The sequence below is a fragment of the Saccopteryx bilineata genome, chromosome 4 (genome assembly GCF_036850765.1).
Source record: "Saccopteryx bilineata isolate mSacBil1 chromosome 4, mSacBil1_pri_phased_curated, whole genome shotgun sequence".
In the NCBI taxonomy this organism is placed as follows: Eukaryota; Metazoa; Chordata; class Mammalia; order Chiroptera; family Emballonuridae; genus Saccopteryx; species Saccopteryx bilineata.
Window position 1 is genome coordinate 145,901,980 of NC_089493.1, and position 17,916 is coordinate 145,919,895.

Sequence of the window (17,916 nt, forward strand, 5' to 3'; positions counted from 1 at the left end):
CTGTTCCAAAAGGAATGGGACCATAAATTCCAATGAGTACTTTGGTAACAACTTCATGGGGTGCAAGTGTAATATTATCTATAGGTTATGTCTAAGGCTGCACCATCTGAGGTGGCATGAAGGAGGTTGCTGACATAGCAGCGTGTTCCTGCCCGTCACTCACTGCGTATTGTTGGTAACTCAGATTGTTTGTCATGGGTAATAGGTAAGCCTTCTTTTGTCCATTTAGAACGGCATTCATTAGACCGATGTTTGCCTTTTTCACAGATAGGGCATAGTCTGGGAGGAGTCAGTTTATTTTTAGAAGTTATATTCTGGTTATAACCTTTTTACCCCATTTACAATCTTTCCTCACATGGTCTAATTTGCCACAATTAAAACATTTAGTCATGCTTTGATTAAAACGTCCTTTTAATGCCACAGCTAATTTATTAGCCTTATATGATTCTGAGCCTATATACATACAAGCTTTAATATTCTCATCAGTTGGAGCTCCCTGTGCTTTTAAAGGTCTTATTGCTCTCTGGCACTCTGGATTATCATTTTCAAAAGAAAGAGCCTGCATTAACATATCCCTTAATTCTGGTTGAGCCGCAGTCTTGCTAACAATTCTCAGTTTTACTGTGTGAGTCTACGCTCATCAGCCAGGCCTTGTAATAGTCCCTTTACATAAGTAAGTAGATTGCATCCCATATTGTGCTGCCACTTGTTTCAAATCTTTAATTACTTTAAAAGGGATGGGCTGATGGTCAAATTGAGTATATCCTTGAGGATTTTGAGCATCCGGAGGATGCTGTATTCCAGTAACAGTGTATGCGGGAGCCCCAGTAGGAATGCCATAAGCATCAGGATCCCCAGCATTTTGCCCCTCTACAATAGTCTGCGTCATAGAGGTTAAAGGAACCTGAAGGGTCTTTTGAAATGATCCTGTACAGTCTCTTCCTTTAAGTTGATAAGCCGGTGCCATGGGTTCAGCTGCATTTATACATTTACATGGATCATCTTTCAGGAACTCGATTTCTTGAACTACAACTAACTTCTTAAGTCTCTTATCTATTTTGTTGATCTGTTCATGTGAGGACAGACAAGCCATTTTAGATGCTGGAACTTGATCTAAATTTCCTGCCTCATCAGACTCATCTTGACTATTACCTTGTGATTCAGTAGAAGACTCTGAAGATTCAATTTTTGAATAGTCATGACATTTGCCTTTCTTATCAATGGGAAAAGGAGGAAGAGGTCTTCCTAAAATATCATTGGCAGACTCATAAGCACATACTTCCACATCCATGACCTCAACTTTATAAATATCAGACATTACTTCACAAGCTGGAGGCCACGGGGATTCAGAATCAGACTGTAATGGTTGCAAAGCCAAGGAAATTGAATTATAGAGACCAAACAGAAAGAGGAACAGTATCTCCTTGTTGATGAGCACGTTGTAAAGCTCTCGTTACTTGTTTCCATGTTTTCAAACTTAAAGGAGCATTTCCTTGTGACTGAACCAATAATACTTTCTAACATTTTTAAAAAGTAACTTAAAATTCTTACCTAACAGTTATACCGGACCCCTTTAACAATGCTTGTAGTATTTTTATATACTGGCTCTCAACAGACAGGGAATTCCTCATGACTCTGACTAAAATATCCTGAAGGTTTTGCTTCCCACCGAGCAGACATTTTTCCCCTTCAGTTTGATGATCTCGAGACTGCAACTTGCTCGTTTTCAAGCCCCATGTTGGGTGCCAAATGTTATTATTTTTTACAGTTTGGACTTGCAAGGAATAAGACACATCAGATGAAAGTAGTATAAGCAGAGGACTGAAACTCAGAAGCGAAATCAGCCCCAAGAAACTATACCATTGCATATTTATTGAGTTCCAAAAGCCACAGCAGGTAAAACTAGAAAGCTATAAAAGTCTTTTTTCCATCTAAACCATCCTTAATCCTAAACGTCTACTGTTTCCTTCATTAGCAAGGTCACGAGAAGAATCAGAGTCTCAGAGTTTATCAACCATAAAGGACATCTGGTTCCTGATGGCATTCCTTCAAGAATCCCGCATACTGGCATTCAAGTGACCGCAGGCCAGTCTCCTGTATGGTTAATACACTCCAAGATCTCCTCCTGTCTCCAAGTAGCCCCTGCTCTGAAGTTAACTGTCATTCATATTTGTGCAGGGTCTTTCCCTTCAAATAAGTATGTTACAATTTAGGTAAAAGTATTACTTTCCTAGACCTATGTATTTTAATGACAGGGGAGAAAAAAAATAAATTCTACATCATGGCATTTGGGATCATTGCACATTTTAGAAAGCCCAATTCACATAACAGATTCTCATAAAAGAAAGAAGTAAATATCTGAGAACATGAGTCATTCTTGGGCATATGGCAAATAGTATAATTGTTAACAATTTTTTATCACCAGATTAAAATATTATACTGTAGAAAAATGTATTCTGTAAAATATTATTATTTTTTCTTCTTTTTCAAGTGAGAGGAGAGGAGATAGAGACACGTTCTTCCACATGTGCACTGACCGGGATCCAACTGGCAGCCCTGGTCTGGAGCTGATGTTCTGCCCATCTGGGGCCATGCTTGCAACCCAGCAATTGTTTTAGTGCCTGAGGTGGAGGCTCCACAGAGCCATCCTCAGCACCCGGGCCAATGTGCTAGAACCAACTGAGCCATGGCTGCGGGAGGAGAAAAGAAGAGTGGGGGAGGGGTGGAGAAGCAGGTGGTTGTTTCTCCTGTGTGCCCTGATTGGGAATTGAACCCAGGAGATCACATGCCAGGCCAGTGCTCTACCACTGAGCAAACTGACCAGGGCCAGGTTATTTTTACTTAACCTGTTACCTGTCATTTGAGTCAGGAGGGAAGTTTGTGTAAGGTCTTACTCTAAGCTGTAGTGTGAGGTGTGTCCTCACCTTCTGTCCTTGATGCCTAATCTGCAGACTCTCTCCACCTTGCTTCTTTGTATCCTGGGTCTAACAGTCAAGGTCTGCAGTATAAGGGCTTTCCTAACTTCATAGAGCAAACTGGGTAGAATGTACTAGGCAAGGAAAAGAATATCTAATGCTAATCCTATCAGATAGCAATATCAATGTTTGAAATACATTTCCTAGGTATACTACATAAGATCAATGGAAGACTTTTCTTCCTCAGTCTTTCTGATTTGAATCTCTCAAATCAGGTCTTCCAGTGATGTTAGAGTCAGCTATAACCAATTTGTTTAAAATTAAACTTCTGATTTTACTTTCTTTATTTCAATATTGCAAGTTTTAAATACTACTTAAATTTCTTATTTTGACTGGTCTAACCTTAGAAAGAAAATTTTTATTTTTTATTTTTTCAATTTTACTTCTCCCAGTAAAGGACCCAAAATCTGATTTGATTTTGATTTTAATGAATATTTGATAATAAAAAATGATTTTCCCCTTCATTCTCAAGAAGACTCATGAGAAAAGGCACTCATTTTCTTTTTATAATTTAATTTTTATCTTCTTGAATATGATTTAGCTTCTCTGACTTTCCCCATGAACATTTAAAGTTGATACTGAAATGCAGTTTTTCTAAATTCTAAGAAAAGATGAGGAGTCTTTTCTTAGGCAGCTTTGTTCCATGACCCAGGCATTGGGCTAGTCCCCTTCTGCTTTGTGACTAAGGTGTCCTCTAGGACCTTGGTACCATCTGCTGTCAGGCAACAAAGATAGAAGTAGCTTGTGGGGGGGACCACTCACACCATGAAAGCCACTCTCAGGAATGGCATATGTCACTTCCCTCAAATTCCATTTGCTAAGCTTACCTGCAAGCAAAGCTGAGGAATTTGCACTGTGGGCACCCAGGAGAAGGAGGAGTCAGAGTTTCCATCAACAGGTGGCAGACTGCTGTACCTGAACGCTGGTCCCCAGAAAGTGGCAAAGAAAGCTTGGAAATATGAAGAGCCTCAGCAAGAGGGCAGAGAAGTGAAAGACTGAGTCTGACCCTTTCCGAGGCCTGAGATACAGACATGGCCTGTTTCATTTCTGGTTTACAGATCCTCCCTGGAGCTGACACTGATGTGGCTGTTGGAACCTGGGTGTTGGTCACGGAGGGGGCCCCAGTGGAGGAAGCAGAGACAGAGAAGGCAGCTCTTCTTGCTGGGGAAGAAGCAAGTTTAGAGAAGGCCAAGACTGATACTGAGACCACAAAGGTTGTCGACAGGGACAGACCTCAACCAGAAGATACAGGAGCAGCAGCACCCCAGGTAAGTGTCCTAGTGGAAGGGAGGTCTTAGGGCAGTGCAGCATTTGGAATGCCTGTCTGGTTAATGGCAAGAACACTTTGGGATGCAGAATAGGTTATAGCCATTTTGTGGATACTGCTCTATACACACACACACGCACACACACATACACATACACACGCACACACAGATACACATACACACACATACATGCACACATACGCACACACACATATACACACATACGTACGCACGCGCGCGCACACACACACACACACACACACATGATTCTCAGAAAGAGTGGTCCCAGCATTTACTCAGTGTCAGCCTTCTAGGATTCTGCACAAGCCCCAGTGTTGGGGTGGACAGGGCTTACATTCAGCAGAGAGAAAAGGCAACTATGCAATAAAGTGATGTGGGCAAGGATTGAAGGATAGATGACACAAAGGATGAGAATGGAGGGAGGAGAAAGGGGCAGTGCTAGAATAATAGGGCCGTTGTGTGCTTATGTGAGAAAATGGCCATGAAGTGCTAAGCTTGAGGCAGGCACATGCTGAGAGCCAATGTTAGTGGTTAAATCACATTGCTATGATTGTTATTATGTGGTGGTGATTGTTGTTAGAGTCCCCCCAAATTCACCCAAAATAAGACTCCTTTTTCTGAAAGCCCAACCTTAGGCTTCACTTTCAAAAGGAAAAATGAGACATTAAATCCAGAATGAAGTTATGTTTTTCTAGCTCTGCTTTCTTCAGAGCAGTGTTCAAGAGCCACACGGCCACCTGTGCAGTGACCATGGGCAACTCACACTCAACGTGCCAAAGCCAGGACACTCCACTCACTGATGTTTCTTTCCTCTATTCCAAAGGAACAGTGAAGAGTGGGCCTCATGTTATGCTTCCAGCGTTCTGATTATTTTACTTATAATACATTTCTAGAAATATCTCCTGGGTTACTCAAAGTTTAAAATGGAAATATTCTGCTCACAAGAATTAGATGTTTTATCGCTTCGTATTCATTTTGAAATATCCCCTAATTTTTGTGAGCAGTATATCTCTCATCCCATCAGAAGAATAGCAGGTTGGAGTGGTGTTTGGAGAAAGAGCTGAACAGTATGTCCTGTTTTCTGTGACATGTACCTGTCTCCATGCCAGGAGTATTTTTGTGTATATTGTTAAATTGATGACACCATGTATTATTATCTTCAAATCGAAGAGTAGAAGTGCTTGTGTGCAGATAGCTGAGGAGATAGAGAACTCAATCTGAGAAGCAATAGTATCTCCAGACTTCCATTGTGTGAGTTTGAGTTTCCTCCATGCTCATCATTGCTAAAACCTGAAGGGAGGCTGATCCTTGGGTCTGCTTTCCCAGACAGCATACTTGGACTGGGTGGTGGGGACTGTCTCCCTCACACTGTGACTGTGGTGTGGCTCTCATGACAGCCAACAAGCAGAGGACAGGCAAATGACGTCCAACCATGGGCCACATTGTTACCAACAATGTGGTTGCTGCTATTTTGGAGTCCCATGATACTCTGGGAGGAATCAGACACAGGAAGTTGAATGTCAGCTTCAACTGAGTGTCACATTCAATGGGACAAGAATGGACCCTGCAAAACAGAGCGTCCTAGGAATCCTACTGCATTTCCTTTCAGGACTGTCCATCCACCCCACCAAGACTCACTCCTCACCATGACTGCAGTCTCCCATTCCTCTCCCCAGTTTACAGAGACCTCACTCTTACCATACTGGATGAGTGTTTGAGGATCCAGAAATTATCCCACTAAGATGACTGTCTCAGGAGAGATGGGAAGGAGGAAGGCCTACAAGGGGGAAGGCCCACAGGCAGGAAAGCCTAATTTGGGTTTAGGGAGCAGCAGGTGGTTAGCTGAATGAGATAGGTGGGGAAACTGGGAGCCAAGGAGGGTGTGACAGGGAGAAGGCTGATGCCTGTTCTCCAAAGGACCACCAGTTTCTCTTCCCCCAGGAGCAGAGCATCCCCTCTGTCATCATAGAGCCCGCTTCCAACCATGAAGAGGAGGAGGAACATGACGTGATCATGGGTGTGGAGCCCACAGAGGTGACTGAGGACTCGGCCCTTCCAGGCCCCACCAGCGAGATGCCAGAGCTGGTCTCTGAGCAGAAGGCCACCGAGGACTCCCAGCTGGCACCCTCTGCTCCATCCTTCAGCCAGACCCCCAAGGAAGGGCCTCCGGGCTTTCTCTACAAGGTCTCTCCATTGTTTATCTTTTAATCTGGTGGCTATTTGTCTTTTCTTTGCTGTGAGGCGTATTTACTCAAACCTTTGATATCTGATTTTTACTTTGCTTTTTGCAACACTTGCTCTGATTCTGTATATTTCCCTGCATTCCAACGTCACGATGGAAGCTGGCAGGACTTTGTACTGTGGCTATGGGAGACCTACAGCGATATCTGTCCAGTTTTAGCAAAGGACAATTAAGTGATATGCCCCTGGGTAGTGAGAGCCCAGTGCCTTCCCCCAGTGCCTTCCCGTGTGCCACAGAGATCTGTGGGCACCGCTAGCGCTGGGCTCATCTGCCCCTGCTGAACTGTTCACCTGGGGGGCAGGGAATAGGTACTATCATCATCCTGCACATTACAGTTCGTGACACAGAGCAGGCAGCCAGTAAACATGAAGGTAAGTGAAAAGTGTATCAGTGGCTTCTATGGAAAGCAAGAGAAAAGGGAGGTTGACATTTATGGGCAGAGGTTCTGCTCAGAGAGATTCATACCCTGAAGGATCCTTACAACAAATCCCAGTAAATCCCTAACAGCACAGTTCCACCCGAGTGTTAAAGGCAGCTAATCCTGCTCAGTTCAATATTGTTGGGGATTTTAAGTGCCATGGTTTGATTTTACATTTCAAAATTCAGCTCTTTTTCTTTTAAAAAGTGTTCTATTTTTATATGATTGTGGGGTGGATTGAACAGTCCCAATCTTTTTGTTCCTTGTGCTCATTAGACAGCAAGTGCCGCCTCGAGTGGGGACACGGCATGTGTAACGGATTTGTGATGAGTCATGTGCAGAAGACTAACTTGTGTCTAGTGAGGGCACGTGGCCCGCTGTGCTGTGTGTCAGAGGACAGGAAACCATGGGCAGTGGGCCATGGGCAGCTGGGCTGGCGTCCCAGGCTTCCTCATTGCCCACGGGGGGCCCATGTAAGCCTCACTTCACCCCTCTCCCCGGGCTTCAAGTTTCTCATCACAAAATGAATTTAAGGAGAAGATAGGCTTTTCCAGCTCTGACATCTTATGATTCTACATGCAAAACACCCTTTGTAAAGCTGATTATTTCACCTCATGGGTGGGATTGAAGGAAGGGACAAGGGAGAAATAAAACTGCGCGTGAATGCAGATAGTTATTCAGGGTGCCAAATGGGGTTTATTACTATGCCTTCTGCCTTTTACAACTTGATGGTAACATTTTAAATAAATTTTTCAAAAAAGGGGAATAGAAACAGATTGACATGTTTCAAAGGGAAGCTCGGGAAAGAAGGCGTTTGTTTACAAAGAGAATGAATCCAGTGTTTGATTAAGTAGTGATGTCATTACAAGAAGTGATGGTTTTCCCAATGGGAAAGGCGCTGCGGTTTGAGGCACGCTTCTGCCCGGCATTTTTAGTTCAGGTTAGAAAACAAATGACAATAAAGCATCAGTGATAATAAAGTGCAAATCTTAACAAAAATATGAAAAATTAAACTTGAATTAGTGCACGATATTCAGCTGTTCCAGAAGGTACTGCATCACTAAACATACACCCAATGGCCTCAGTGTCAGTCCGCGAAGATCAGATGTGTCAGCAAACAGAACAGGGTTTCTTTTCTGCCCTCAGAGACCTCTCCTCCCTGCGGTGTGATACAGCTTCACTTTCACCAGTGGGGAGATGCTTCTAAGATCTGCGGATCCTCTGACGGAAGACTTTGCTGTGACCCTGTTATCTTTCTGGCATTTATCAGTCCCTTTACAATCCTGCAGGTAGAAGCACTGCACGATTTCGAGGCAGCAAATTCTGATGAACTCACCTTGCAAAGGGGTGACGTTGTGTTGGTGGTCCCCTCGGATTCGGAAGCTGACCAGGTAAAGGATGAAATTGGGAAGTGCCACAGGCTAATATTTTCAAAGAGTTCTATGAATGTTCTTGCAGATACTGAAGTCACTGTGAAGTGAAGGCTTACATGTCCCAATCCCAAGCTTTGTTCTTTCTCCTGACAATTCAGTTACTATGAAAGCTCAGGGCTGGGTCAGAGTCTCTACCGCAATGAAACTAAATTACATATTAATAATAATAATATCTTTGAGAGCCCCAAATATTAAAAATATTAAAAATACAATTTTAAATAATCCATGGATCAAATAAATCATAGTAACTTAGAAAATATTTCATAGTGATCAATAATTTCTAGGTTTCAGCCTAAGAAGATAAAGAGAACAAATTAAATACAAAGTACATAGATGGAAAGAAATAACAACAGTGAATTCACAAATGATACAATACAAACACATACAGTAGAAAAAGTTAATAAAGCCAAATGTTCTTTGCAGAGATTAATAAAATTGTTAAAACCCTGAAATTCCTCTTCAAACAAACAAAAAATGAATAAGTATAAATTATCAATATCAGGCAAAATTGTCAGGTTATCTAAAAAACATACTAAATTTATAAATTATATGTAAAATATATTATAAACTGGTAAAACATTTTATAAAATATGAACCTACATTTTTTTTCTGTATCATGTTATCTTTTAAAGACATTAGAGAAAAAGAGGCTGGGTCAGAGTCTCTACCACAATGAAACTAAATTACAAATTAATAATAATAATATCTTTGAGAGCCCCAAATATTAAAAATATTAAAAATACAATTTTAAATAATCCATGGATCAAATAAATCATAGTAACTTAGAAAATATTTTTCTAAGCTAACCTATAGCGCTGATCTGGCAATAATTCCTTTCAGCTTTTGTTTATCTGAAAATTTTATTCATCTTTTTTTTTTTTTATGTGAGAGGAGGGGAGATAGTGAGATAGACTCTGGCATGTACTCCGACTGGGATCCACCTGGCAACCCTCTGGGGCCAAAGCTCAAATCAGTTGAGCTGTCTTCAGTGCCTGAGGCCAATACTCAAACCAGCTGAGCCACTGGCAGTGAGAGGGGAAGAAAGAGAGAAGGAGGATGGGGAGAGAAGCAGATAGTCACTTCTCATGTGTACCCTGGCTAGAAATTGAACCCGGGACATCCATATGCCTGGCCGACTATCCACTGAGCCACCAGCCAGGATCAAATTTTATTCATCTTAATTTTTAAATATATTTTCCCTAGAGAAAGAATTCTGAGTTAACCTCCTTTCCTTCCACTCTTCAAAATCACTGTTCTACTTGTTTCCAGTCTCTACTGTTTATATGACAGCTAATGCTGTGACTTTTTCCTTGACTGATTTTAAGAACTTCTTTGTGTCACATTTTCATCATTTCAACTAGAATGTGTTTAGGTCTTGTTTTTCTCACAGTTGTTTTTTTTTTTTATAATTAAATATATATTTTTTAAGTAAGAAGTGGGGTGGCAGACAGACTCCCACATGCATCCATCCGGCAAGCCCACCAAGGGGCAATGCTCGGCCCATCTGGGGCATTGCTTCTTTGCAACCAGAGCCATTCTAGTGCCTGAGGCAGAGGCCTTCTCAGTGCCCAGTCCAACTTTGCTCCAATGGAACCTCGGCTGCAGGAGGGGAAGAGAGAGACAGAGAGAAAGGAGAGGGGGAGGGGTGGAGAAGCAGATGGGCACTTCTCCTGTGTGCCCTGGCGAGGAATCGAATCTGGGACTTTCACATGCTAGGCCGATGCTCTACCACTGAGCCAACTGGCCAGGGCCTTTTCTAACAGTTTTTATGCTTGACAGTCACTGAGCTCTTTGGACATCTATCCTGATGTTTTTCAGTATAATGGAAAGGCTGTCAGCCATATTTCTTTTTTTTTTTTTTTAATAATTTTATTTTTTAATGGGGTGACATCAATAAATCAGGATACATATATTCAAAGATAACAAGTCCAGGTTATCTTGTCGTTCAATTATGTTGCATACCCATCACTCAAAGTCAGATTGTCCTCTGTCACCTTCTATCTTGTTTTCTTTGTGCCCCTCCCCCTCCTCCTTTCCCTCTCCCATTCCCCCCTCCCCCCCGTAACCACCACACTCTTATCAATGTCTCTTAGTTTCACTTTTATGTCCCACCTACGTATGGAATAATGCAGTTCCTGGTTTTTTCTGATTTACTTATTTTGCTTCGTATCATGTTATCAAGATCCCACCATTTTGCTGTAAATGTTCCGATGTCATCATTTCTTATGGCTGAGTAGTATTCCATAGTGTATATGTGCCACATCTTCTTTATCCAGTCATCTATTGACGGGATTTTTGGTTGTTTCCATGTCCTGGCCACTGTGAACAATGCTGTAATAAACATGGGGCTGCATGTGTCTTTACGTATCAATGTTTCTGAGTTTTTGGGGTATATACCCAGTAGAGGGATTGCTGGGTCAAAAGGTAGTTCTATTTTCAGTTTTTTGAGGAACCACCATACTTTCTTCCATAATGGTTGTACTACTTTACATTCCCACCAACAGTGTATGAGGGTTCCTTTTTCTCCACAGCCTCTCCAACATTTGCTATTACCTGTCTTGCTAATAATAGCTAATCGAACAGGTGTGAGGTGGTATCTCATTGCCGTTTTGATTTGCATTTCTCTAATAGCTAAAGAAGATGAGCATCTTTTCATATATCTGTTGGCCATTTGTATTTCTTCCTGGGAGAAGTGTCTGTTCATATCCTCTTCCCATTTTTTTATTGGATTGTTTGTTTGTTTGTTTGTTGTTGAGTTTTATGAGTTCTTTGTATATTTTGGATATTAGGCCCTTATCTGAGCTGTTGTTTGAAAATATCATTTCCCATTTAGTTGGCTTTCTGTTTATTTTGTTATCAGTTTCTCTTGCTGTGCAAAAACTTCTTAGTCTGATGTAGTCCCATTCATTAATTTTTGCCTTCACTTCTCTTGCCTGTGGAGTCAAATTCATAAAATGCTCTTTAAAACCCAAGTCCAGCCCTGGCCGGTTGGCTCAGCGGTAGAGCGTCAGCCTAGCGTGCGGAGGACCCGGGTTCGATTCCCGGCCAGGGCACACAGGAGAAGTGCCCATTTGCTTCTCTACCCCTCTGCCGCACCTTTCTCTCTGTCTCTCTCTTCCCCTCCCGCAGCCAAGGCTCCATTGGAGCAAAGATGGCCCGGGCGCTGGGGATGGCTCCTTTGCCTCTGCCCCATGCACTAGAGTGGCTCTGGTCACAACATGGCGACGCCCAGGATGGGCAGAGCATCGCCCCCTGGTGGGCAGAGCGTCGCCCCTGGTGGGCATGCCGGGTGGATCCCGGTCGGGCGCATGCGGGAGTCTGTCTGACTGTCTCTCCCTGTTTCCAGCTTCAGAAAAATGCAAAAAACAAACAAAAAAAAACCCAAGTCCATGAGTTGAGTACCTATGTCTTCTTCTATGTACTTAATTGTTTCAGGTCTTATGTTTAGATCTTTGATCCATTTTGAGTTAATTTTTGTACAGGGGGAGAGACTGTAGTCCAATTTCATTCTTTTGCATGTGGCTTTCCAGTTTTCCCAGCACCATTTATTGAAGAGGCTTTCTTTTCTCCATTGTGTGTTGTTGGCCCCTTTATCAAAAATTATTTGACTATATATATGTGGTTTTATTTCTGGACTTTCTATTCTGTTCCATTGGTCCGAGTGTCTATTTTTCTGCCAATACCATGCTGTTTTGATTGTCATGGCCCTATAATAGAGTTTGAAGTCAGGTATTGTAATGCCCCCAGCTTCATTCTTTTTACTTAGGACTGCTTTGGCTATTCGGGGTTTTTTATAGTTCCATATAAATCTGATGATTTTTTGCTCTATTTCTTTAAAAAATGTCATTGGAAGTTTGATGGGAATTGCATTAAATTTGTATATTGCTTTGGGTAATATAGCCATCTTGATTATATTTATTCTTCCTAGCCAAGAACAAGGTATATTCTTCCATCTCATTATATCTTTTTCGATTTAGAAGTAAAGGTATCACTTTTTGCAGATGATATGATCCTATACATCGAAAACCCCAAAGAATCCACAAAAAGACTACTAGAAACAATAAGCCAATACAGTAAGGTCGCAGGATACAAAATTAACATACAGAAGTCAATAGCCTTTCTATATGCCAACAATGAAACAATTGAGAATGAACTCAAAAGAATAATCCCCTTCACGATTGCAACAAAAAAAATAAAATACTTAGGAATAAACATAACAAAGAATGTAAAGGACTTATATAATGAAAACTATAAACCGTTGTCAACCATATTTCTTAATTGTTTTTCATTCTTTTTTTTTTCTGTCTACAGTGATATATATGTTTGACTTTTTGATGTCTAAGACTGGTTTTTTTTCTCAATATTTATTTCTCTCTAGTACTGTGGCATAATTTCTATTGATCTGTGTTTAAGTACAGTGACCCTTTCTTCTGCTACTTTGAATTTGCAGATAAGCTTAGCCTGTGACTTTTTCAGTTAGAATATTATCTACATAGTTCTAGAATTTCTATGTTGTTCTTTTATATAGTTTTCATTTCTTTACTGAGATTTTAATATTTTCTTTTAATTTAAGTACATGAGCATATTTATAATAGCTGCTTTATATTTTTACTGCTCCCAAAGTTGGGCCTTCTTGGATATTTCTGTTGATTGCTTTTTATTCTTTGACCACATTTTCCTTTTTTCTCATCTCTAGAAATTTTTTTAATTGGTCCTGGACACACTGGATAATACATTATAAAGTCAGGATTTTTTTTTCTGTCTCTAACCTTTAATTTCTTCCAGCAGGCATTCAAACTCCTGGATAATTACATTGAGTTTGTGGAAGTTTGTTTTAGACTTTGTTAGAGTGGGTCTGTTTCAGTTTTGCCTTACTGTTAGGATAAATTCTCAGTCCTGGCTCATTGTCTCTACCTCTAAGAGATGACCTGTCTGAGGCTTCATTAGAAATCTTGGCGGGTGGATGGGACTTGAGCTCTGCACTCTGCTTCCGCTCTGCTGGCTTGACTCTGCTCATCTTTCCCAGCCTTCCTGCTTTCCCCAGGGGCCTTGGGGATTCACAGCTCTGCGGTAGCTCGGGCTTTTAGGGAAGCTTCTCTGCATATTCAGACCTACGCTGTAGCTCTCGTCTTTTTAAGATATCCCTCATGAAATACTGCTGCACTGGTGGCCCTCAGCTCTACCCTTGGAACGCCCCATGTCACTCAGATGAGGAGGGTCCTCAGGGCAAGGCTGTGCCAGCACAGATCTCACTGGCAGCACCCTGCTTTTAAGATAAATGTTCTCCAGTTTCTGTCTGCTTCAGGTTAATCCCAGTGCCTTTAAGTGTACAACCCTACTATGTATAACAACCCCACTATGTAAACTTTTATTTATCTTACATATTTTGTAACAAATAGTTATTTCTATTTATAAATAGCTGCATATATCTATACATATGTATGTTGGGTATATATAAACATATAGTTATTCTAGAGCTTATAATTGTTCTTTGCAAAAGCATTTGTCTGATATTTGTCACTTTACCATTACCAACACTGGAAATTCTGAGTCTACCACATGTTTTTAAACTGTTAAAAATTTCATTTTCCATATTTGCCTCAGCTAAACATTGATACTAGCTCATAATATTCTTCACTTTCCTATAGAAATTGTATGTTTAAGGTATCATGTTGAAATTTATGTCTTGATTGTGGGTTTGTGGTGGTCCTTTACTTTTTGTCTTTATTGAAATTGTTTTAAAATGCATGGCTGTACTTGGCATCATTAGATTTTTCACTCATTGTAAATGAAGTTAAATATAAAATATAGACAATTGTGGGAAAAATGGGCCTTTTATATGCTTACTAGAGGTTTATAAATTATATTGCCTCATAGAAATATACCCTTGAAACCTTTGTAATCTTATTAACCAATATCGCTCCAAAGTATTTAAACAATAAAATAAAATAATGGCCTGTTGGTTCAGTGGTAGAGCATCATCAGCTCAGCCTGTGGAAGCCCAGGTTTGATTCCCAATCAGGGCACACAGGAGAAATGACCATCTACTTCTCCACCCCTCCCCCTTCTTTCTCTCTTTCTCTCTCTACCCTCCACCCCACAGCCATGGCTCGAATGGTTTGAGCAAGTTGGCCCCAGACACTGAGGATGGCCCCATGGCCTGGCCTCAGGCACTGAAATAGCTAGGTTGCTGAGCAACAGGGCAGCAGCCCCAGATGGGCAGAGCACCACCCTGTAAGAGCCTTGCCAGGTGGATCCCAGTCAGGGCGCATGTGGGAGTTTGTCTCTGCCCCCTTGCCTCTCAATAAAAAAAAATTATCACCTTTAAATATAACTGTGTCCTTTACATACATAATATTATAATTTTAAAGAGAATATTTTTCATCATCAGCCAGGATACTATCAGTTATTTTATTGTCTTTTCCTCACGGTTCTTTTTTCTGTACTAAATGCTTATATTTCTTGTCTGTAAAGCAGCATCAATTTATATTCTCAGATTGTATCACAAGGGAATGAATTCAGCTTCTTATTTAATTTTTGAGCCCTCATTTTATCAGATGGACTTGAACTTTATTGGGACTTGGCTCAGATTAAACCTGGCCATCCCTCATTATAAGGGAGAAGTCCTCCTTGTATTGGTTAACCTGATGAAGACAGTCATTCCCACTAGTTGCTACCTGTGGTCTGTATGCTCATTGTTTCTGCAGCTCAGCGTCTCCATCCAGGCTCTGCTGCTCCTCCACAGGGCGAGGGCAGACAGCCCTTCTGATTGCAGGGTCACATGTCATGGCCCATATGTGTGACACATGGGTGAGTTCTCTAGCCTTTCTTGGACCACATATCTTCATTTCTGTGATGACACTTCTACAAGATAGATAAACGTTTATAAGGAATAATTTATGAGAATATGTGAATGTTTCCAACAAGAATGTCATGATGACAAACTTCTTAGTGCTTTATATAAATTTAAAAATTAGATATTATAACAGCAACAACAAACAACAGTAATATCAAGTAACATACTTGTACCTGTTGTTATTTGATGAGCCTGGTGTAAGAAAGTTTATTTGGGAAAGAATGATCGAGTTTCTTATGAGCAAATGGTTCAGGATGAGATACAAGACTATGGCCTTGTCAGCATGATCTTCTAACCCAGGCTCCTCGAACCTTTCTTCACTGTGACCACAGGACAGGGCATGTTCCCGTGCGTGACGTCCTTTCATGTGGCGTTCTTCTCCGTGCTGGCTACAATTCTAATTCTTCTCTTTTTCTTAACAACTCATATCATATTTTAGCTGGCATCAATTGCTACTTTACACAAGATTATAACTGTAGGCCCTGGCCAGTTGGCTCAGTGGATAGAGCGTCAGCCTGGTTTGCAAATGTTCTGGGTTCGATACCTGGTCAGAGCACACATGAGAAGTGACTATCTGCTCCTCTTCCCCATCTTCTACCCCTTCTCTCCCTCTTCCCCTCCTGCAGCCAGTGGCTCAGTTGGTTTAAGTGTCATCCCAGGCACTGAGGATAGCTCAGTTGATTTGAGCATCGGCCCCAGACAGGGGTTTCTGTCAGGGTGCATGTGGGAGTCTGTCTCACTACCTCCCCTCCTCTCTCACACACAAAAAATATTATAACTTTAATATTACCTTTTCCATTGATTTCAGCATAGCAGTTTACATGCAATGTCAGATCCTGGTGCAGAGCCACAACACTGATTAACCCAACTGTTTTGTTAAATTGCAGGCAGGGCAGCTTTTCCCAGCTGTTGACCTGAAAGACCTGTGTCTGTCTTGCAGGATGCGGGCTGGCTGGTAGGAGTGAAGGAGTCAGACTGGCTGCAGTACAGAGACCTCGCCTCCTACAAAGGCCTCTTTCCAGAGAACTTCACCCGGCGCTTGGATTAGCACCAAAAGTATTACAGAAAGAACCTCATCTGGGGGTGTTTAAACCTTTGTGAAAACCTGGAGAACTCACTTTTGCTGTTGCATTCTTAACGACTGGCAGACGGACGCCAGACAAAGCGTGGAAGGATGTGTCAGTGGAGCAAAAAAAGTGTAAGAAAAAAGAAATGACAGCAAAGCTGTCACTGGTTCCTGAGTCACTAAGAACAGGTTTGTGTGTGCTTCGTGCCGGCGGTGGAGACTCTTGTACTAGACCCTCCCACAGCTCTGAAGTCGCTTTCTCCAGGCCAGACCTTCCCCTCTCTGCACCAGGTGTGTGGTGGTGGTGGCCACCCTGCAGAGGATATGATGAGTGACCCTGTAGGACAAGATTGCTGTATCCCCAGTGCAGGTGTGACCATGTGTGCGCTCTCCTTTTCAAGTTGACTGTGTTTAAATTAAACTGCTGCAAAAGTTTTCAGTGTTCTTTTCCAACACACCTCTCTCCAGCTCCCATCGCTCCAGGATCTATGTGTATGTACGGAATGACATCACATAGTTGCTTTCTTTCCGCTGTAGCTTCCCTGCCGAGTGTCTTTGGCACATGCATTGCTCGTACTGTGTCCTGCATTACACTTGCAGTTCACCTCAGAATACAACCAGCCATCCCATTGCCAAAACAGTCGCCACTGTCTGTGTTGTAATGGTCATTTTAGGGTGCGATGACACATGGCATGTCAGAGCTGCTGTCCCTTTGGAGAAGCAGAGCCTGATTCTTGAGGTGTCCAGCTGCTGTGACTGGAGGCAACCTCGTCAGGATAAGCAGCGACTTCTTAACTTCTGCCTTTCACAGACTGGCTAGACGACGGGCACATGCACCTATCCAAAAGGACACTTAGAAAAGCTCCTCAATATTCCCACCCCATTATATTTATGCAACTCATCTTCACAGATTGTCCTCAAATAAGAGGTGATGTATACTGTGTCCTCACATCATCTGTAATGATAATGTTTTCAGTGCTGTGTCATTCCAAATAAACCTTTGGTCAGCTCCAGCAAGTACCCCAATTCCTTCTGATGAGTCATTTGTTTGGGAAGCTGGTCTCATGTTGGGGTTGTTATTTGTGCAGAAATCTGGTTATGTTCCATGGTCCCTTCCCTTCCCCCAGTCCTTCCATTCCAGTGATTGCTGGTCACTTGGAGGTCCCTGCTGCCCAACAATCACTACAGCACAAATGACAGCTGTGAATAAGGCTCCGCAGAAGTGCCAGCTGTGGCCCCCAGTCTGTGTGTCACGGAAAACCTGTCGGCCTTCAGAATCAGCAGATTCTTTTCACGCCATCTTCATTATTTGGTCACTTTTGTTTTCGACATGTCTATCTTTGTAGGTCCATAAAAGGAAAAGTCGATCAGGTGGACCATTGTTTATGGAAGAGAATTCTTAAAGCAGTAACCTTTCATTTCATTCAGACTCTTCTGCAATACAATTCTATACAAGAGTGTACATTTTTAGGGATCTATTTCTGCTTCATGGTTAGAATTCTCCTGGTGGATTACTGACTTTGAAATGTGTTAGTAGGGAAGTAGCAACTATTGACCCAAGATTTTCCAAGGGCTAATTTACAGGGAATCTGGATCCTCATGAATGTTAGGGTAGTGCAATAAAATAACAGCTACTG

The 17,916-nt window shown here is 41.8% G+C and overlaps 1 protein-coding gene across 6 annotated transcripts in view; it reads left to right on the forward strand.

The window, feature by feature from the left end:
* AMPH (amphiphysin) overlaps positions 1–16,714 on the forward strand; it is a 328,049-nt gene extending 311,335 nt beyond the window's left edge. For all 6 annotated transcript variants that reach the window (XM_066272141.1, XM_066272140.1, XM_066272144.1 and 3 more), the window contains 4 exons: positions 4,034–4,243; positions 6,206–6,448; positions 8,214–8,315; positions 16,154–16,714. In XM_066272141.1, coding sequence (XP_066128238.1) covers positions 4,034–4,243; positions 6,206–6,448; positions 8,214–8,315; positions 16,154–16,261 — 663 coding nt within the window. In that variant the 3' untranslated portion in view covers positions 16,262–16,714. The remainder of the gene's footprint in view (positions 1–4,033; positions 4,244–6,205; positions 6,449–8,213; positions 8,316–16,153) is intronic.
* Positions 16,715–17,916: the final 1,202 nt, after the last annotated feature.